General features: G+C 42.1%; 1 protein-coding gene across 1 annotated transcript in view; it reads right to left on the reverse strand.

The window, feature by feature from the left end:
- Ttc26 (tetratricopeptide repeat domain 26) overlaps positions 1 to 18,437 on the reverse strand; it is a 48,940-nt gene that overhangs the window by 24,885 nt on the left and 5,618 nt on the right. The window contains exons 4-8 of the mRNA XM_036180283.1: positions 17,758 to 17,872; positions 15,522 to 15,571; positions 8,710 to 8,855; positions 4,492 to 4,663; positions 1,984 to 2,058 (exon numbers count right to left, since the gene is read on the reverse strand). Coding sequence (XP_036036176.1) covers positions 1,984 to 2,058; positions 4,492 to 4,663; positions 8,710 to 8,855; positions 15,522 to 15,571; positions 17,758 to 17,872 — 558 coding nt within the window. The remainder of the gene's footprint in view (positions 1 to 1,983; positions 2,059 to 4,491; positions 4,664 to 8,709; positions 8,856 to 15,521; positions 15,572 to 17,757; positions 17,873 to 18,437) is intronic.

The following is an 18,437-nucleotide window of genomic DNA, read 5'->3' on the forward strand; positions in this document are numbered from 1 at the left end:
GGTGCATGTGCTCACCACTGGGAATGCTTCTATCACACACCCAGGGGCGGTGACAGGAGAGAACTAACTCCCACAAGTTACCCTCTGACTACCACACGCCTGCCACGGTGCACACGCCTGCCACATGCTTGCATGTGCATACATGCATACACAATAAATCAGTTAAGAAATGTGATTAACATTTTGAAAGATAAGCAAACAAGTATGTTGTCAGATGATAAGTGTTACAAAGTTTAAAAAAACCAAAAACAGGGCCAGTGAGATGGCTCAGCAGGTAAAGGCCCTTGCCGCCAAGACGGACAACTTGAATTCAATCTCCAGGACCCACGTTCTTAATTCCAGCAATTGTCCTCTGGCCACCACAAGTCCACACATGCACACATACACACAGAAATGTAATACAAATTGAAAAACAATTTGTTCCCAATATCGAACTCCCAGAGCCTAGCAGTGTTCAGAACACAGTAAACTCCACAAACACACTGAAACTGAGGTCATCGGGCATGAACTACATCATTTCTCCCTCAGAATATTCACTTTCGGAAGTTTCTCCTGGTTCCTTTAACAAGGGACATCATCTGCTTCCTTGATCCTCTGAGTTCTAACTCCATCTGCCTCTGTTTCTCCATTCATCACTGTATCTTCAGTCTCCCCAGAGGAGCAGCCCCACTTCTCAACTGGAAGCACACAGGGTTTTTGTTCTCCAGTAAAATCTCTGCTTGGTTCCTTTGTTCCTGCTGCAGAATGCCCTATTTTTTTTTCCTTTCAATGCTAAACTTCAAAAGCCGTGGCTGACTGCTAATTTCCTCTTACCCTGTCACTCCTTAGCCTCCCCCAAATTTGTCTTTTGCTCCCAGAACCCTAGTGAGCAAATGCACCCCTTTAACTAAAGGACTCCTGGGTGGTGTGGTCCCATGCTCCTCTGCGGTTTGACACTGCAGGCTTTAAGACGGCCGGCCGTAAAAACCACAGCACCATGGGCAGTATTCCGTCAGTGGGCACGTGGTACACAGAAAAGTTAGAAAAGGCTGGGGTTACTACAGGTTGAACATGCCTAAGACCTGAAAGTTTTGAGTGCTGCTGCTGCTGCTGCCATGAGTGTAAAATTCCACACATGACCTCAAAAAGCACGCTTGGCTGAGTGTGGTGACAGTTTGCCTTTAATCTCAGCAGTGGAGAGGCAAAGACAGATGGATCTCTGTGAGTTCCAGTCTGGCCTGGTCTATACAGAGTTCCAGGCCAGCCAGGGCTTTGTAATGAGAGCTTCTCTCGCGAAGAGGAGGAGGGGTTGGGGATTTAGCTCAGTGGCAGAGCACTTGCTTAGCAAGCGCAAGGCCCTGGGTTCGGTCCTCAGCTCTGGGGGGTGGGGGGAGGAGACAAAGCAGAAAGAAAAGCTACAGTTTGCTTAGTGCACCCAGGGTCTGGCTTGGAAGCACACAGTCAGATCTCATTATGTTGTGTGGTTGCTGGAAAACAACTCCATCTGAGCTTAGATTTACTTTAAGCAGTGGCCATGATACCCCAGCCCTGAGCCTGTTACTCATCCAACTTGGCTTTCCACTTTCTCTCACTCGCATTTACTACTCCGGATCAGTCAGCCTCTGATCATCTTACACGTCACACTTGTTCTAGGTTCGTGTCCTAGATTAGAGTGAACCCTTGAAACTCAGGCAATGTTCAAAGACCAAACAACTGTCCTCACTTATGCTAACCCTTGCGGGTATTTTCTTCTTCTTCCCAAGGACAAGGAACACTTGGGTCTGCCTTGCCTTTCTTTCCAGATGTGATCCACATTCTGCCCTCCCAGTAAGAGGTTCCCTAAGGAAAGAGACTGGTATTAGAAACCCATTGTATCCCTTCTACAGTAAGGAGGCATTCCTTGTAGTAGTGCAATATCTGCTGGGGAATCTCCTTTTATTCATCTTTAATTGCTGTGATGTACCAAGATAACACAGGACTCAAGTCAATCAAGATGGGACGTACCAGATTGTGCCTGATGAGCTCTTTAGCAAATTCAAAGGGTGAAGAGGCATTGTCCATCAAGCTTTTGAGTTCTGCCTGAAATATAAACAGGAAAGGCTTATCAAAGTAACAAGCATATAGTTCTTATCTTTTAAGATTTATTTTGTTATTATATTTATTATTTTTACTTTTTTAGTTCTATGTAACCCTGGCTGTCTTGGAACTTGCTATGTATACAAGGCTGGAATTTACAGAGATCTGCCTGCCTCTGCCTCTGCCTCCTGATACTGGGATTAAAAGCATGTGCCACCACACCTAGCTTATTATTTTCTTAAATTATTATATGTGTGTGTATCTGTGTGGTTGTGTGCATGTAAGTATGGGTACATGACACTCTACAGTTAAGTGTCTCAAGCCTCATACTCAGTAAGAAGTTTAAAAATTGTGCAGGTAAGCCCTTGGACTCCTAGGGTTAGTTTTTATTTTCAGTGCCAAAAGCTTAGAAGTTAAGCTTTTTATTTTTCAGTCTTACCATTGTACCTATATTCTTTTTTTCTAGGCCAGCCTGGTCTATAGATTGAGTTCCAGGACAGCTTACATAGTGAGACCTTGTCTCAGAAGAAAAAAAAAAAAAGCCTTACTGCTTTGGAGGTCAAGATAATGGCCACACTCCCATCATAGTCTCTCATGAGACCTCAAACACAGCCCTGAAGGGGGAGTCACTGCACGCCAGCACACAGCAATGGCACGGGATTCTTCTTCATGATTCTTTTGAAATCATAAAGGGGATTCTGTTCTCGTAAGGTCTGTAATACCGTTGAAGATGTTCTGCCCATGATCTTCCGAGGCAAGAAGAATTCTTTTTCTTCTCAGATGAGACTCCGTTCCACCAGCTTTGTTCATGTCTATCACACAAATTACCCATTCCCGGTGCTGCCTGTCTTAGGACAGTTCACTAGTCTCACTTGCTAGCTTGCTCTGAGGCGCTGGCTGGTGCGGCTGTATTCTCAGCACTACATCCACCTAGCAGCATGTGAGTTCTGTGGTTCTCATGCTGCAGCTGACTCAGAAGCCTTCTACCACCTGGCTTGAAGAGGGCACCTAATGCGGCAGGGCCAGCAAGTCCTAAGGGTGGCAAGTGAGCCGCCTACAGACAGCATGGAAGGAGCCCAGGCAGCTCGCCTGCCCTACCCTGTCTCACAGCCTCTGCAGAGCTGTTGGGGACCCAGGCACCTCAAATCACACTTTTCAATTATTGGAGATTATTTAGTTGAATGTGCTTACTGAAAACAACTAAAAAAAAGAGGAATTAGTAAAACATTTTAGAACAAGCTGGGCAGTGGTGGTTCACGCCTTTAATCCCAGCACTTGAGAGGCAGAAGCAGAGGCAGATGGATCTCTGTGAGTTTGAGGTTAGCCTGGTCTACAGAGTGAGTTCCAGAACAGACAGACAGGGTTACATGCAAAATAATAATAATAATAATAATAATAATAATAATAATAATAATGAATTTTAAAAAAAATTTTTATAAAGAAAAAAAGAAAAAGAAAGAAAAGAAATTGTCCAAAAAAATAATAATAAGTGAAGGGAAAACAGGTCCTGGAGGGAAAAAGTCACATAAGCCGGCTTCATAGATGTTCCTACCTGTGCAAGCTACACTTAGGAGACTGAGGGAGGAGGATCAGAAGCATGAGGCAGCCAAATCTGTATAGTAAGACCCTATGATGACTTGGCCCAAACACCAAATAGTACAAGTAGGAGGATCATGTGTCTAAGAAGGCAGTAATGCAAGAAGGTAGAGAAAGCCTGATCTAGACAATATCCGAAGAGTTAGACATCCCCAGATTATCAGCTGTACAGATTTGAACACTCAGTAGCACTAGATCCAATGGACACTGAGAAAGATGGGGCAGAGGAAGAGAGAGATCTAGAAGTTATATCTAATGGGAAACAGCGGATGATGACATGGAGATGAAGGAGAAGAAATGGGCAGACATCCCAGGTTTCTAATAATGATGGACTGGACATATAAGGTGGACAGGCAGCCACAGAGCCATGAATAGACTTTAGAGAAAGAGGCTGAAGCATTGATTTTAAACATTTACATTATATTTATATTATTATACATCATTTAGGTAAAACTATCTAAAATACACTAGATACAACACAGATCATTCAGAAGTGAAATTGCGTTTAGAACGTCAGATTTTTAAAAAAGTTCATGTAGGGCAAGGTGTTTTGTGTCACACCTTGAATATCAACGCTTCAGAGGCAGAGGCAGGCAGATCTGTGTGAGGTCAAAGGCAGCATGGTCTACATAAGGAGTTGGAGGCCAGCCAGAGCTACATCATGAGAGCCTGTCTTTAAAAAAATGTTTATACAATTATTTGGTTATAGAATCACACTGGCAATAACCAAGGAGCATTACTACAGAGCTATAGATCTGGAGTTTATGGGCTAACTTGGGAACTATTATGAAGTAACTCCCATTAGAACAGAGATCACCAGAAACACACCTACATGCTTACCTCAGCTGCTTTGCCGTTGTAAAGGCGAAAGTGATTGCAAGCCTTAAGGTTGAGTGCGATGGTACTGTCAGGGATTTGCTGGAGGTAAACAGCCAGGACTTCTTGGGACACATCATAGTAATCCAATTTGTAGTAGCAGAGAGCCACATAAACATTGAGGGCCAGGTACTCCCTGTTAGAGAAAGACTCAAGCTGAAGTATATTTCACAGATTGACTGATTGATTGATTTCCGATACAATAATCAAATTGTTTCCAAATGTCTTCCTTTCTTATGAACAAATTCATTTGACTTTCCAGTTTTAATCTGGACTACTAAATAATCATTACTTTATCAATTCAAGTTTATATAGCAACTGGGTAAGTCTTCTACATACAGAAGTAGTATAATAACAGTAAGACAGAGGATGGAAGGACAGAAGAATGCAACATGCTTTCAGAACAAAGGAACTGCATATCCAACAACACATCTGATTTGGAAAGGTACATGGACACAATTCTCATAATGGAATAAGTGTTTATTATATAGATACTTTAGGAAATCTACTTCATAAAGTATTCATTTTCTAAGAAGAAAGAAAAATATATGTTAAAAGAAGTTTGAAGGGGTGTTGGATTTTGTCAAAGGCTTTTTCAGCATCTAATGAGATGCTCATGTGTTTTTTTTTCTTTCAGTTTGTTTATATGGTATATTACATTGACAGATTTTCATATGTTGAGCCATCCTTGCATCCTTGGGATGAAACCTACTTGGTCATGGTGGATAATTTTTTTGCTGTATTCTTGGATTGGTTTGCCAATATTTTGTTGAATATTTTTGCATCAATGTTCATGAGGGAGATTGGTCTATAATTCTCTTTCTTTGTTGCATCTTTGTGTGGTTTGGGTATCAGGGTAATTGTAGCCTCATAAAGAGTCTGGTAATGTTCCCTCTCTCCTCCCAGCAGCTATTAACTGCTTCTGTCTCCTCAGGTGAAGCCACATAAGCCCCTCCTCTCTAGTACCATTAACTGTAAGTCCTCAAAGTAGGGCAAGGCTTTGTAAGCATTTCCTCTTCCATATTGGAATGATGAGTGGCCCAATCTTGTGCAGGGAATCACAGGTGCTAGGTATTCAAGAGTGCCCAGAAGGCAGCATTCTTCAACCTATCACCCTTTCCTCATTATGTTCTTTCCACATTCTCTTCCTTAATGTTTCCTGAGCCTTCGTGGAAGTGATACAGGAGTGGTACACTTAGAGAAAAATTCTTTGACTTGCTATGAATATCTATAGTTAATGCCACCTACAGAAAAAAAAAAATGGCCAAAGCTGACAGCAGCACTAATCTATGAGTATAAACATATACATTTAGAAGGCAATTTGAGAGACACATCATGTCCCTTTAGAAAAACAACTGCAGTAGCTTCTCTACTAGGGCCAATGAATTTTATAGTAATGGACTTTCTCTCTCTCTCTCTCTCTCTCTCTCTCTCTCTCTCTCTCTCTTTTTTTCCAGAGCTGAGGACCGAACCCAGAGCCTTGCACTTGCTAGACAAGCGCTCTACCACTGAGCTAAATCCCCAACCCCAGTAATGGACTTTTAACCCGTTTTACAGTACCAGAAATGAGTTCCCCCTGAGGAACAGGCCTCTAACTCAATCAGAAGGCAGTTGGTTACCCCATAGCATTTTATACCGCTATTGCACTAGTGGGCACTCTTGCCTAGCATGTTGGTAATTTAACACATCAGGTCCACAGCTGAGTAAGAGTGTTGGTGACAATTTTCTTCTAGCAGTTGGCATAGAATCTTCCAGCACTGTGAAAGCTAGTCAGGTGTGGTGATTTGAGAGAGAATAGGCAAAGGCTCATATATTTTATTTGAATTCTTGACCCATAGTTGGCAGAACGTTTGAGAAGGATCAGGAGATTTGTCCTTCTTAGAAGACGTATATCATTGGGAGAAGACTATGAGGTTTCAAAAAGCCCATGCTCACTGGGCAGTGGTGGTGCACGCCTTTGATCCCAGCACTCAGGAGGCAGAGCAGGCGGGTCTACAGAGTGTGTTCCAGGACAGCCAGGATTGTTACACAAAGGGACTCTGACTCAAAAAGAAAGAAAGAAAGAAAGAAAGAAAGAAAGAAAGAAAGAAAGAAAGAAAGAAAGAAAGAAAGAAAGGAAGGAAGGAAGGAAGGAAGGAAGGAAGAAAAAGAAAGAAAGAAAGAAAGAAAGAAAGAAAGAAAGAAAGAAAGAAAGAAAGAAAGAAAGAAAATACAAAACAAACAAACAAATCCCATGCTCATTTCCAATTGGCGCTCTCTCTCTTTCTCTGACTCATGGTTGTTGTGGTAACATGTGAACTCTCAGGTACTTGTTCAGCACCACACCTGCCTGCCACATGCTCCCCACAATGGTGGTCATGGAATCACCCTCTGAAACTGTAATTAACCCTCAAATTAAATGCTTTCTTTTGTAAGTTGCCTTGGTCATGGTGTCTCTTCATACCAATAGTACAGTAAGTAAGACACCAGGGGAGGAAGCTTCCAGTTCTGGTCCAGCTAGATTTCTCCGTATCTTTAACAAAAGTATGTGGACTCTTCAATGCTGGGACTTACCATCTAGTTCTAGTAAGTAACCAATAGCAATGGCAACAGCCTGTATTGCTGAGGGGCCTTCAGGGCCTTCCTGGTCAATAATTCATAGGGATGTAGACCACACTTGGAACTAGTATTTTCATTTAATAAATGTATGTCTGGTACCCATGGAGACCATAAGAGGGCATCCTCTTCCCCAAAGTGGTAGGATTACAGTAGTATGTTGCCATGTCCAACTTTAATACATTCTTTTTGTTATTTTATAAATTATTATTAATTTTTGAAGATAGCATACAAAGTAACAGGTTTTATTATGGCATTCTCATATATATGAATAATTACATTTTGTTACAGTTTTTCTTTCTCCCCCCACCAAGGCCATAAATTTTCAAAAAGGATAATACCATTTCCAATGGGTAAAAGTTGATTCTTATGAGGTAAAAAAAATACTCAGTTTATATAAAACCATATTCATTTTATATAAACACACACAGAAAGAATTATCAGTAAACATGTCAGTATATAAATTTTCTGGGAAATTAGGAGGAAAAATGTCAAAAAGGTTCCTTACAAAGAGATGGTGATGAAAACAGGTAGAGCCAAGCATGGTGGCACACACCTTTAATCCCAGTACTCAGAGGGAAGAAGCAGGTGGAGCTCTGTAAGTTCAAGGCCAACATGATCTACTTAGAGGTCCAGGACAGCTATAAAGTGAGAACCTGTCTCAAAAAACAAAGGGGCTGGAGAGATAGCTCAGTGGTTGAGAACAGTGGCTCCTCTTCCAGAGTACCCAAGTTCAATTCTCAGCACTCACATGGCAGCTCACAACCATATGTAACTCCTCTTCTAGGGAAGTGGTGTCCTCTTTTGGCCTCCACAGATACCAGACACACATTTGGTGCATATACATGCAGGCAAAACACCCATACACATAAAATATAATTAAATTAAAATCAAAATCAACAAAAGAAAAAGGGTAGAGAGTCTGATGTGAACAATATCCAAGGAGTTCTTAACTTCATCAGCTTAGTAACAAAACAGACTTGAATACGTGGTGGAACTAGGTCCAGAGGACACTAGATTCTTAGCCAACTTAGAAACAAGGAAACTAATCAAATGGCAGCTATCTCAAGTGGGCAGTGTTGTGGAACAGTAGTTTGAGATGTTACATTTGTTTATGCTATGGAATATTTGATCAATGATGCAAAGATGTGTTGCATTCTTTTATGTTGTATGTGTTGAACTCTGTGAAGCTGTGTTACTGTGCCTGTATAAACCACCTGATGGTCTAATAAAGAGCTGAACAGCCAATGGCTAGGAGGAGAAAGGGTAGGCGTGGCTGGCAGGCAGACAGAATAAACAGGAGAAGAAATCTAGGCTTGAGAGAGGAAGAGATAGGATTGAGAAAAGAAGGCGAGGAGGATGCCAGGGGACAGCCACCCAGCCACACAACCAGCCCCAGAGGAAGAAGGGAAGAAAGATGTATAGAATAAAGACAAAAAGTCCAGAGGCAAAATGTAGAAGAAGAGAAATGGGTTAATTTAAGTTAGAAAACATAGCTAGAAACAAGCCAAGCTAAGGCTGGACATTCATAAGTAAGAATAAGCCTTCATGTATTTGTTTGGGACCAGAGCAGGTAAGAACACAGACCTGTTATCCAGCAGTATCCGCTTGTATATGTCAATAGCTTCTTGGTAATGGGATCGCATGTAGTGGATTGAGGCCAAGCTAAGCTGGTCTTCTTTGATATCCTGAAGATTCTGATGAAAGTTCATCAATTTCTTCTCATCATTAAACTAAATTGTGAGAAAAAGACATGCACAGATTCACATTCATGTGAGAGAGAATCTCATGTGATGGAGGTCTGAACTTCTTTCTCTCTGGCCACTGTGTCCCTACTTCCTCCATTTCCTAGCCCCTCATCTCTTTTGTCCTACTGTAGAGAAAGGATGTAAATCATCTCTGGAGACAGAGCCTTGGCAAGGGAAAGGCTGTAAGTTACAGTTATGATTTATTATTTGATATCTCCACCCTACTCATTTCTTCTCCTCCTTACGTTTCTCTGCCTTTCTCTCTTTCTTCTATTTACATTTTGCCCTCACCCCTTAACAACTTTTTACTGCTTTGCCCTCACCCCTTAACAACTCTTTTCCATTCTGAATAGTATGTAATCAAAATGTATGTTATGTAACTTTATGAACATAATTTTTAATTTACTGTTCTAGGTGGGGGGTTTTGTTTGTTCGTTTAAGATTTATTTATTTATTTATTTATTTATTATGTATACCATATTCTGCCTGCATGTATGCCTGCAGGCCAGAAGAGGACACCGGATCTCATTACAGATGGTTGTGAGCCACCATGTGGTTACTGGGAATTGAACTCAGGATCTTTGGAAGAGTAGTCAGTGCTCTTAACTGCTGAGCCATCTCTCCACCTCCCCTGTTCTAGGTGTTTTTATCTTCTTTTCAGTTACCATACATGGTTGTTTTAGGCTTTCAGAATTCAACTTTTATGCTTATTTCATTAGAAGGTAGATATAACAAAACAACTGCCTTTGTTTTTATATGGGATCCAACTGATACATTTTGTATGTAACTCTTGATACACAGACTATTCACTTCTTCCTTCAAATCTTTATTTTCACTTTTTAAAAGATTTATTTATGTTAATTTTATATGTATAGGTTTTTCCCAGCATATATGTAAGCGTATTTAGTGCCCATGGAGGACAAGAGGACATTGGATCCTCTGGAACTGTGGGCCCACACGGGACTGGAGAAAACTCCAGCTACACCTTTGTTTGTCTTTTAGACATTGTTAATATAATATACACTAATGATCATAACTTTATACCATTTTCCTTTTAATTTCTTCCATATTGGATTTTTTCTCTAAATTGTCCTTTTTATTTTTCCATAGCATTAACAGGTAACTATCAGTGTGGTTTTTTGTTTGTTTGTTTGTTTTGTTTTTTGAGACAGGGTTCTCTGTAGCTTTGGAGCCTGTCCTGTACTAGCCCTGTAGACCAGGCTGGCCTCAAACTCACAGAGATCCTCCTGCCTCTGCCTCCTGAGTGTTGGGATTACAGGTGTGCACCACCACCACCCAGCCAGTGTGATCTTTTTACAGTTCATGAGATAGTTATCATACAAACTGGGTTGTCTTTGATATACTAATAACACAAGGGAGAATTGTGCCATCAATAAAGTACAATGATGTGTACTTATAGTTCGACAGTGTGTCTTCATCTTTCCAAGGTTTCAATAGTCAGAGAGATGTGAGATTTTGCTTTAAGTTTTAATGACTTGCTAGCATAATGGTTCTTGGGTACCTCCTTATGGAAGAAGGTACTCTTTTAAGCACTAATTTTAGGACTGAGCATAACAATCTGTTGTGTAATGTACTGTTTATGTGGTTTGATGTCCCATGTAATGATTATCACCCCACCCTACCCCAAACCCTCTGAATGATGATCCTCCAAACCCCCAGCTCAATGTGTTCTAAGCTCAGACAAGTGGAGACTTGATCCCTGGGTAGGCAGGGTCTTCCCCTTTGTTCACCTATGAAGAAGTTAGAGAAGAAGGATATTCAGTCTTCAGGAACCCTTAAAATTAAGAGGTTAGGGCCTGGAGAGATGGCTCAGCATTAAGAGCATTTGCTACTCTAGAGAACCTGGGTTCAGTTCCCAGCACCCACATGGCAGGTTACAACCTTCTGTAACTCCAGTTCCAGGCTATCAGACACTATTCTCTGGCCTGTGTAGGCACTGTACACACATGGTACACATACATACATGTAGGCAAGATACCCATATACATAAAATTAATTTTTATAAGGGGTTGAAGTCTAGAATGGGGAAATTGAGGTAGGATAAGAAGATAGGGAATTATGTCAGGTGGTAGCATTTAATCCCAGCACTCAGGAGGCAAAGCCAGGGGGATCTCTGTGAGTTCAGGGCCAGCCTGGTCTACAAAGTGAGTTCCAGGTATGGCACCAAAACTACACAGAGAAACCCTGTCTCACAAACCAAAAAAAAAGGGAGGGAGTTATGATGAAATTGAGAGAAAAGAGAATTTTGTCCTTCAATCTGACCTGTTTTACTGCTGAGAAAGCAAGAGACTTCTGATTTACTGAGGAGGACCTAATGGTTGAAAGAGGCAATGAACAGTGCTCACACAGGGACAGATGATGCTTTAGTCAAGGATTTCCAGGACAGCAATTAGGCTGTGCTTACTTGGGGCTAAAATGATGTAAGACCTATGTTTCTAACACTCTCCTTGCCTAGACCTAGGTGATGCCCTTCAGAAAACCTTACAACATTTACTGAGAAAAAAAATCTCTAACTTTTAACCTTGTTAACAAATTATACTCTTTGGGCAATGTCAAAAGAAGAGGGAGGCTTCTTATCAAACTTTAGACATACAAACTGTGAAGTCACCCTGTGTCTCTCTCTTGAGAAACCCACACTTGTCCTACAGGATTGTGCTTATGTTCTCTCTCTCTCTCTCTCTCTCTCTCTCTCTCTCTCTCTCTCTCTCTCTCTCACACACACACACACACACACACACACACACCTTTGTTTCTATAGTAATAAGTCCATTTGGCTAGGCAGTAGTGGCACACGCCTTTAATCTCAACACTCAGGAGGCAGAGGAAGGTGGATCTCTGTAAGTTCGAGGCCAGTTTCATCTACAGATCAAGTTCCAGGACAGCCAGGTCCACGCAGAAGCCCTGTCTCAAAATATATATATATAAATTCTGAAATTGATTTGCAGTTTGATCACTGATACACTACAGATGTATGTTATATGCATGTACATTTGTACACACGTGTGCTTATGTGATACTGGAGAACAAGGTCTGGGCTTCATGCATGCCAGACAAATGCTCTATCACTGACTGTGTCCTTAGCTCCTGGTATGGATTTACATACTTTGACAGTTGTTTTTTTTTTTCCTTGAGCCCTAGTTGGCCTAGCAATCACACTGTAGACCATGCTGGCTTCAAGCTTGTGCCCATCCTCCTCTCCCTGCTTTCCAGAGGAACAGGCCTGCGCTGCCATGGCTGAGTTGGTGAAACCTGAATATGAGAGGCAAACAGATCCAACTAGGTTCCAGAGTCTAGCCTGCAAAGCTTTTCACTGGTGCTCACTTTTTCTCACTTAGATGCCCTCTGTTTAATTCAGAATAAACATAAGAAAATCAGTTTCAAAAAAAGTTAATATTTCTTTTCTTTCTTTCTTCTTTTTTTCTTTTCTTTCTTTCTTTTTTTTTTTTTTTTTTTTTTGAGTGGGACTGTTCTAGAAAGGATCACTCTATATAGCCCTAGCTGTCCTGGAACTTGCTCTGTAGACCAGGCTAGCTTCAAACTTAAGAGATCCACCAGCCTCCGCTTCCCAGGTGCTGAGATTAAAGGTGTGCACCACCACCAACTGGAAAGTTACCTTTTCTTTAGGCCTGAAAATTGGAAAATGTCCAAATAAACAACCAAGGGAAATAAAAGGGTGAACTGTGGGACTTCCGTCTATTAGAAGGAATAATGATGACAGTAGTGAAGATCTAAATTAAAAATTTTCAAACTACACCATGATAGAAAATTACAACATGTCCACACGGTTGGGCTTGCCTGGCGGACCGCCTAATTATTTCCAGTTCAAAATAGCCACTTCTGGGTCAGACATCTCGCGGGACCCGAACTCTGTGGCTTTATGCAGTTGTGTAAAGCGGGCGCAGCCATGTAATCTACACACATGCGTGGAGTACCCACACGAGTTCCTGTACGCATGCGCGGCCCAACCTTTATAAAGCCGGTGCCATCTTGCATGAGCCCCCCTTGTCTCCTCATCCACGTGTGCTTCAGGCCTGTCACATTTCTGTCCTCTTTAATAAAAACTCTTCTGTGGTCTTGTTGTGTTTGGGACGTGTTCCTTGCGGATAAGAGCGCCGCCTAAATAACTAACACACCAGGCTAAAAATCATTGAGAAGGCTATCTCAGTCAGTACGGTACATGAAAAAACATTCAGAGTTTTCAAGAGAACTTAGAGATCAAAGCATGTATATGGCAGACCCTATTTTGAAATTAAAAAAAGAAAAAGAAAATTGGGAAACTATTTTAGAAAGATTTCACAGCCCAAGAGCTACCTACCATTTAGCTCTTCTGTAGACTATCTTGTGACATGAAAAAAATTGTATTTTTGAGTGCAAAATATGGACTTAGAACAGTACACATACATAAAATGCAATCCAAATTTGATAAAATAATCCACATTTTCAAAACGATATGGGGCAAAGGGTATAGCTCAGTGGTAGAGTATATGCTTACTTAACATGCATGATGCCTTTAGTTTGAGTCCCCAGCACTGAAGAAGGGGGAACAAAGGATGGGAGAAGGTGGGAGGGAGAGCAAGTGAAAAAGATGAATTTTTAAGACTTGACCAGAGGGGCTGGAGAGATGGCTTCCTGCTTAGGAGCACTGGCCGCTCCACCAGAGGACCTGGGTTTGATTGCCAGTACCCACATGGTGACTCAGCACCTTTTGTAACTCCCAGTCCCAGACACCTTCTTCTGGCCTCCTCAGGCACTAGAGGGTGCACAGATGTACATGCAGGCAGAACACCCATACACATAGAACTAAGTAGTAATAATAATAATAATAATTGAAAAAATTAAAGTTGACTTCTTTTGTTGTTGTTTTTGTTTTTCGAGACAGGGTTTCTCTGTGTAGCTTTGCACCTTTCTTGGAACTCACTCTGTAGCCCAGGCTGGCCTCGAACTCACAGAGATCCAGCTGGCTCTGCCTCCTGAGTACAGGGATTAAAGGCGTGCACCACCACTGCCCGGCCAAAAATTAAAGTTTAGAAGAGAGCAAAATACAAGAAATGTTGATTATTGTGTGTATGTGTGTCTTCTTAAAACTATTTTCTAAGAGAATAGAATGAACAAATCTTATTTTTGTAATCATAAGAAAACACAATAAAATATTTTTTGAAATCAAAGACTTCCACTTCTAATAAGTGTAGACCTGCTAGAAGCCTAGTCTTCTCACCAAGAACAACTAGAAGCTTGAAAGCTACTAGAAATCTGTGTGGAGGCATCAAAGGTACCAACTCAGTGAAGATCTGTGATGCCAAGATCCCAAAGAGATGGAAAGAATGCGCTGTGAGGTACGTGTCCAGCAACACTTACTTTTGAGGACTCTGGTCAGTGTTTAGTTGGCGACTGAGTCTCCAAAAGCTAAGTACAGCTTTTGGGAGCTGTATGGACTTGATGGGCAAACACTAGAGGCTGTCAGTGAGGAGCCCTGGAGGGACAACCCAGCCAGGGAGGCAATGTGAGAACCACCAGCTCTCAGAATAGCTGGGGACCAGCCTTGAATGGCTGATATCGCCGGCAGGAGCCCAACCATTTGTTCCTGTCTCATGTGCCTGCCAGACCATTTGTTCCTGTCTCATGTGCCTGCCAGACACACAAGCAAATCCTCTGTGGAAGATGACAAACTATTCAGAAACCCTGTCTTGAAAAAACATAAATGAAAACAAAACAAGAAAGAAAGAAAAAATAGAAGCATTTACCTGTGACACAATTAAAGAAAACTAACTATGTAGATACATATTATTGAGGTCCCAAGGAATGAACAACAAAACAAAAAAAGAAACCCCTCAACAACCAAAAGGACCTATGCTATCGTAACCTCTAAAGTACTATAAAAAGTATGCATGACAGCAAGCTAGCGGAGAACAAATATGGAATTTTAAAAATCAGTGCAAAAAGAACACCAGAAAAGTAGAGAAGATGGAATCCTGGTTATTCGGGACAAATGGAAACAAGCCATCGGGCAGCAGCTCTGGGCCTGGGTGTGCTGGTGATGCCTTTAACCTCAGCAGTCGAGCAGCTAAGGCAGGAAGCTTACGTGCTTGAGGTCATCTTGGGCTTTGCAGAAAGTTTCAGACCAGTCTGTACAACAAAGCAAGGTTACAACTCAAAAAGCCAGAGGCTCTGGATATAGCTCAATGGTGGAGTGCTTGACTAACATGCACAAGCCCCTGGATTTAGTTCTTTTTTTTTTTTTTTTTGGTTTTTGGTTTTGGTTTTTCTAGTCAGGGTTTTGCTGTGTAGCCCTGGCTATCCTGGAACAGACCAGGCAGCTTCAGACTTGGGGAGATCCACCCGCCTGCCTCTGCCTCCCAAGTGCTAGAATTAAGGAGTTTGCCACCAATGCCCAGCCCTGGGTTTAATTCTTAACACTGTAAAATAATAACAAAAATAATATTTTGAAATTTTTTTAATGTACCAAATATATTGTATATGCTACTTGTTTGTGACTTGATAAACTTTCTGTAAAACAATTTAGTAATAACATTAACAGCAATGTCTAGTTGAACACTGTCCATCACTGTTGGTGAAGGGAAGGAAGAGAGAAAATGTTTTTAAATCGAGCACTGCAGAATGAGAGCACAGTACCTTGTGGGCCAGATGGAACAGCAGGCGGTTCTGGAGCCGGCTTTTGGGAGCTGGAAGAAAAAGAACCGCATTGCTTGGTAAGGAATTCAACAGTTGCTCTGGAGAGATGGCTCCAAGGTAAGAGCACTAGCTGCTCTTGCAGAGGACTCAGGCTCAGCTCCTAGCACTCCCAAGCTTACAACTGTTCCTAACTCCTGTTCCAGGAGATCTGGTGCCCTCTTCTGGCCTCCAAGAGCACATGCAGGCAAAGCACTCATACATAAAATAAAAAATAAATCTTGGGAAGAAAATTCAATGGTCTATGAAAGTCAGTCCCTTGCTGGAATGAGACTCAGGTGGGTCTCCCCAGATCCTTCTCTAACTGTATGTGTCTGCAAGAATGAACAGTCTGTCCCCCTGCAGGAGCAGCAGCCACAGGAGGGCCAGAGGAGGGCTGTTCTCAGTCTGCTCTCCACCACGTCTACCCCGCACTGTTGTGTCCCACAGCACAACGCTTCTCTCTCTCTCACACACACACACACACACACACACACACACACACACACACACACACACACACACACACACACACACACACTGTGGCCCACCTCTGTGCTGTTCACACACTGAACCAAACACTGGGATGTCACCTCAGAACACACATGGAGCCACCCACATTTTGCCACTCGCCCCAGAATTCTTTCTCAGTTCCTACTGAAATCTCCTTTTCCAGAATTACACTGCTGCGTTTTCCTAAACAGCAGTCCACTCTACTCCAGGGATCTTCTACCACAGTTAAGGGCCACCCGTAAACAGGTATCCAAGATCCAGTCAGTTTTCCAATTCCGGACAACCAATTCTATATCTCTTTTATAGACCCAAATCATACTTCAATGCATGAAAAAATAGAAATGTATGTAAGTATGTATGTATGTATGTATGTATGTATGTATGTATGTATTGTGTATGTATAGAAATGAAGCCGGCTGCTGTGAGCATCCTTATGTGCTAACAGTCTTCTCAGTGCAAACTCTTAGAAACATGAGACAGTTAAGACCCTAAAAGACATGATTACATTTGGAAAAATTATACTAGCATATATGAAAAAATGGGGTTCAAACTAAGAATGGTTTCAAGTTCCCCATTTTTTAAATGGGGTAAGTTTTATACATATAAATATGAATTCTACCCAAAATCCATTTTCCATAACAATTTATTTTGGTGGAGGTTGGAGGGACCAAGGTCTCTCTGTGTAGCCCTGGCTGCCCTAGAACTCAGAGATCTTCTGGCATCTGGCTCCCAAGTGCTGGGACTAAGGTGTGCATCACATCCAGCTTCCTAACAACATCTTCATCAATATTCCCTTGCCCACGTTCTCTCCATTTCCTTAAATTCCATTCAATGTGTGTTCTAATTATCCTTCACCTTTCCTTCCATGTCTCCCTCTCCCTCTTACTTGTGAGTCTGAATACAAAGGGAAGCCTGCTGGACTCTTAGGTGGGGACCTGTAGGCTGGCTTCTCTCTCGGGCTCTCATTGTGAGCAAGAAACCCCACAGCAGAGCGGCCTGAGCAGAGGCACCTGACCACCACCCTCCCTGACGTCCACCTGTGGGGCTTTTTAAAGACCATGTGCCCACTTTCTTCTCTCATCCTTCTGTTTCTTGACTCTGCCTTCTTGAGCTGGGTGTGGGCACACTCGGGTGAGGATGGGTAATTAACTCTCTTTAAAGACAGAAGTGATCAAATCTGCAGGGCAGTGGTGGCGCATGCCTTTGATCGCAGCACTTCGGAGGCAGAGGCAGTCGTATCTCTGTGAGTTCAAGGCCAGCCTGGTCTACAGAGCAAGTTCCACGACAGCCAGGGCTACACAGAGAAACGTGTGAATTGACCAAATCCAGTACTTTACTTGTTCTGAAGAACAAAGTTCCTTTTTAGCTCTCATGGCCGTTGTTGGGGTTGAGGGTTAGCTCTGTGGTGGAGCACTTGTCCAACAAGCCCTGGGCCCTGGACTAAGCCTCCAGCACCCAGAAAAAAAAAAAAAAAAAAGCAAAACAGAGACCTTTAGACTGGAATTAAAAATAAAACAAAGCTTCAACTATATGTTGAAGTATCTATAAGACATGCACTTTGGAAGCAGAGAATGAAAACGGGTACAAAGCAAACACTGGTTATAAGAAAAAGAGGGTGGTAGATATAACAATGGACCAATGGACAAAGACGTTACGCCAAAAATGATATATGATACACCCACTTTACCTTTAAACCCAGCAGTTTCTGCTTGTTTATACATCCCAAGAAAGAAGTAGGTGCAGGCCAAGTTGACCCACACTTCTGGGTTGCAATTTTCCTCCTTCGTGGCGTTTTCGTATTCCTGAAACAGACAATAATTGAGGCCCCACTTGACAGTAAGGCGACCACCCATTGTCTACAGTGGAGGGGAGTTCTCACTGCCAGAGCAGCTTAACTTACACTTGGAGATTCTACCTCTTCTCCACCGTTCTCTGCTACAAGAGGGTAGGCTCACGGGATTCCACCCAGACGGGGCTCTTGTACACAGAATTACACTTTGTTTCCCCCTGGTTTTTAATGTGTCTAGAAACCTCCAGAAATTAAAACAACTGAAATAGTTTTTGCTAACTTAAACAGACATACAGATGGTACTTCTGGAGAGATTGCTAAGATCACTGGCTGTTCTTGCAGAGGACCCAGGTTCGATTCCCAGCACCCACATGACAGCTTACAATCATAACTCCAGTTCTAGGAGATCCAATGTCTTCTGGTCTCTGCAGGTTCCAGGCATGCACCTGGTTCACATACACACATGCAGATAAACACCCATAAAATAAAAAAACATTCTTAAAGAAGTATGAAATGCAGTGGTATAGCTCAATGGCAAAATGCTCACCTGGCATATGCAGAGTCTCTGGTACACATGT

The sequence above is a fragment of the Onychomys torridus genome, chromosome 3, assembly GCF_903995425.1.
Source record: "Onychomys torridus chromosome 3, mOncTor1.1, whole genome shotgun sequence".
NCBI classification, from domain to species: Eukaryota; Metazoa; Chordata; class Mammalia; order Rodentia; family Cricetidae; genus Onychomys; species Onychomys torridus.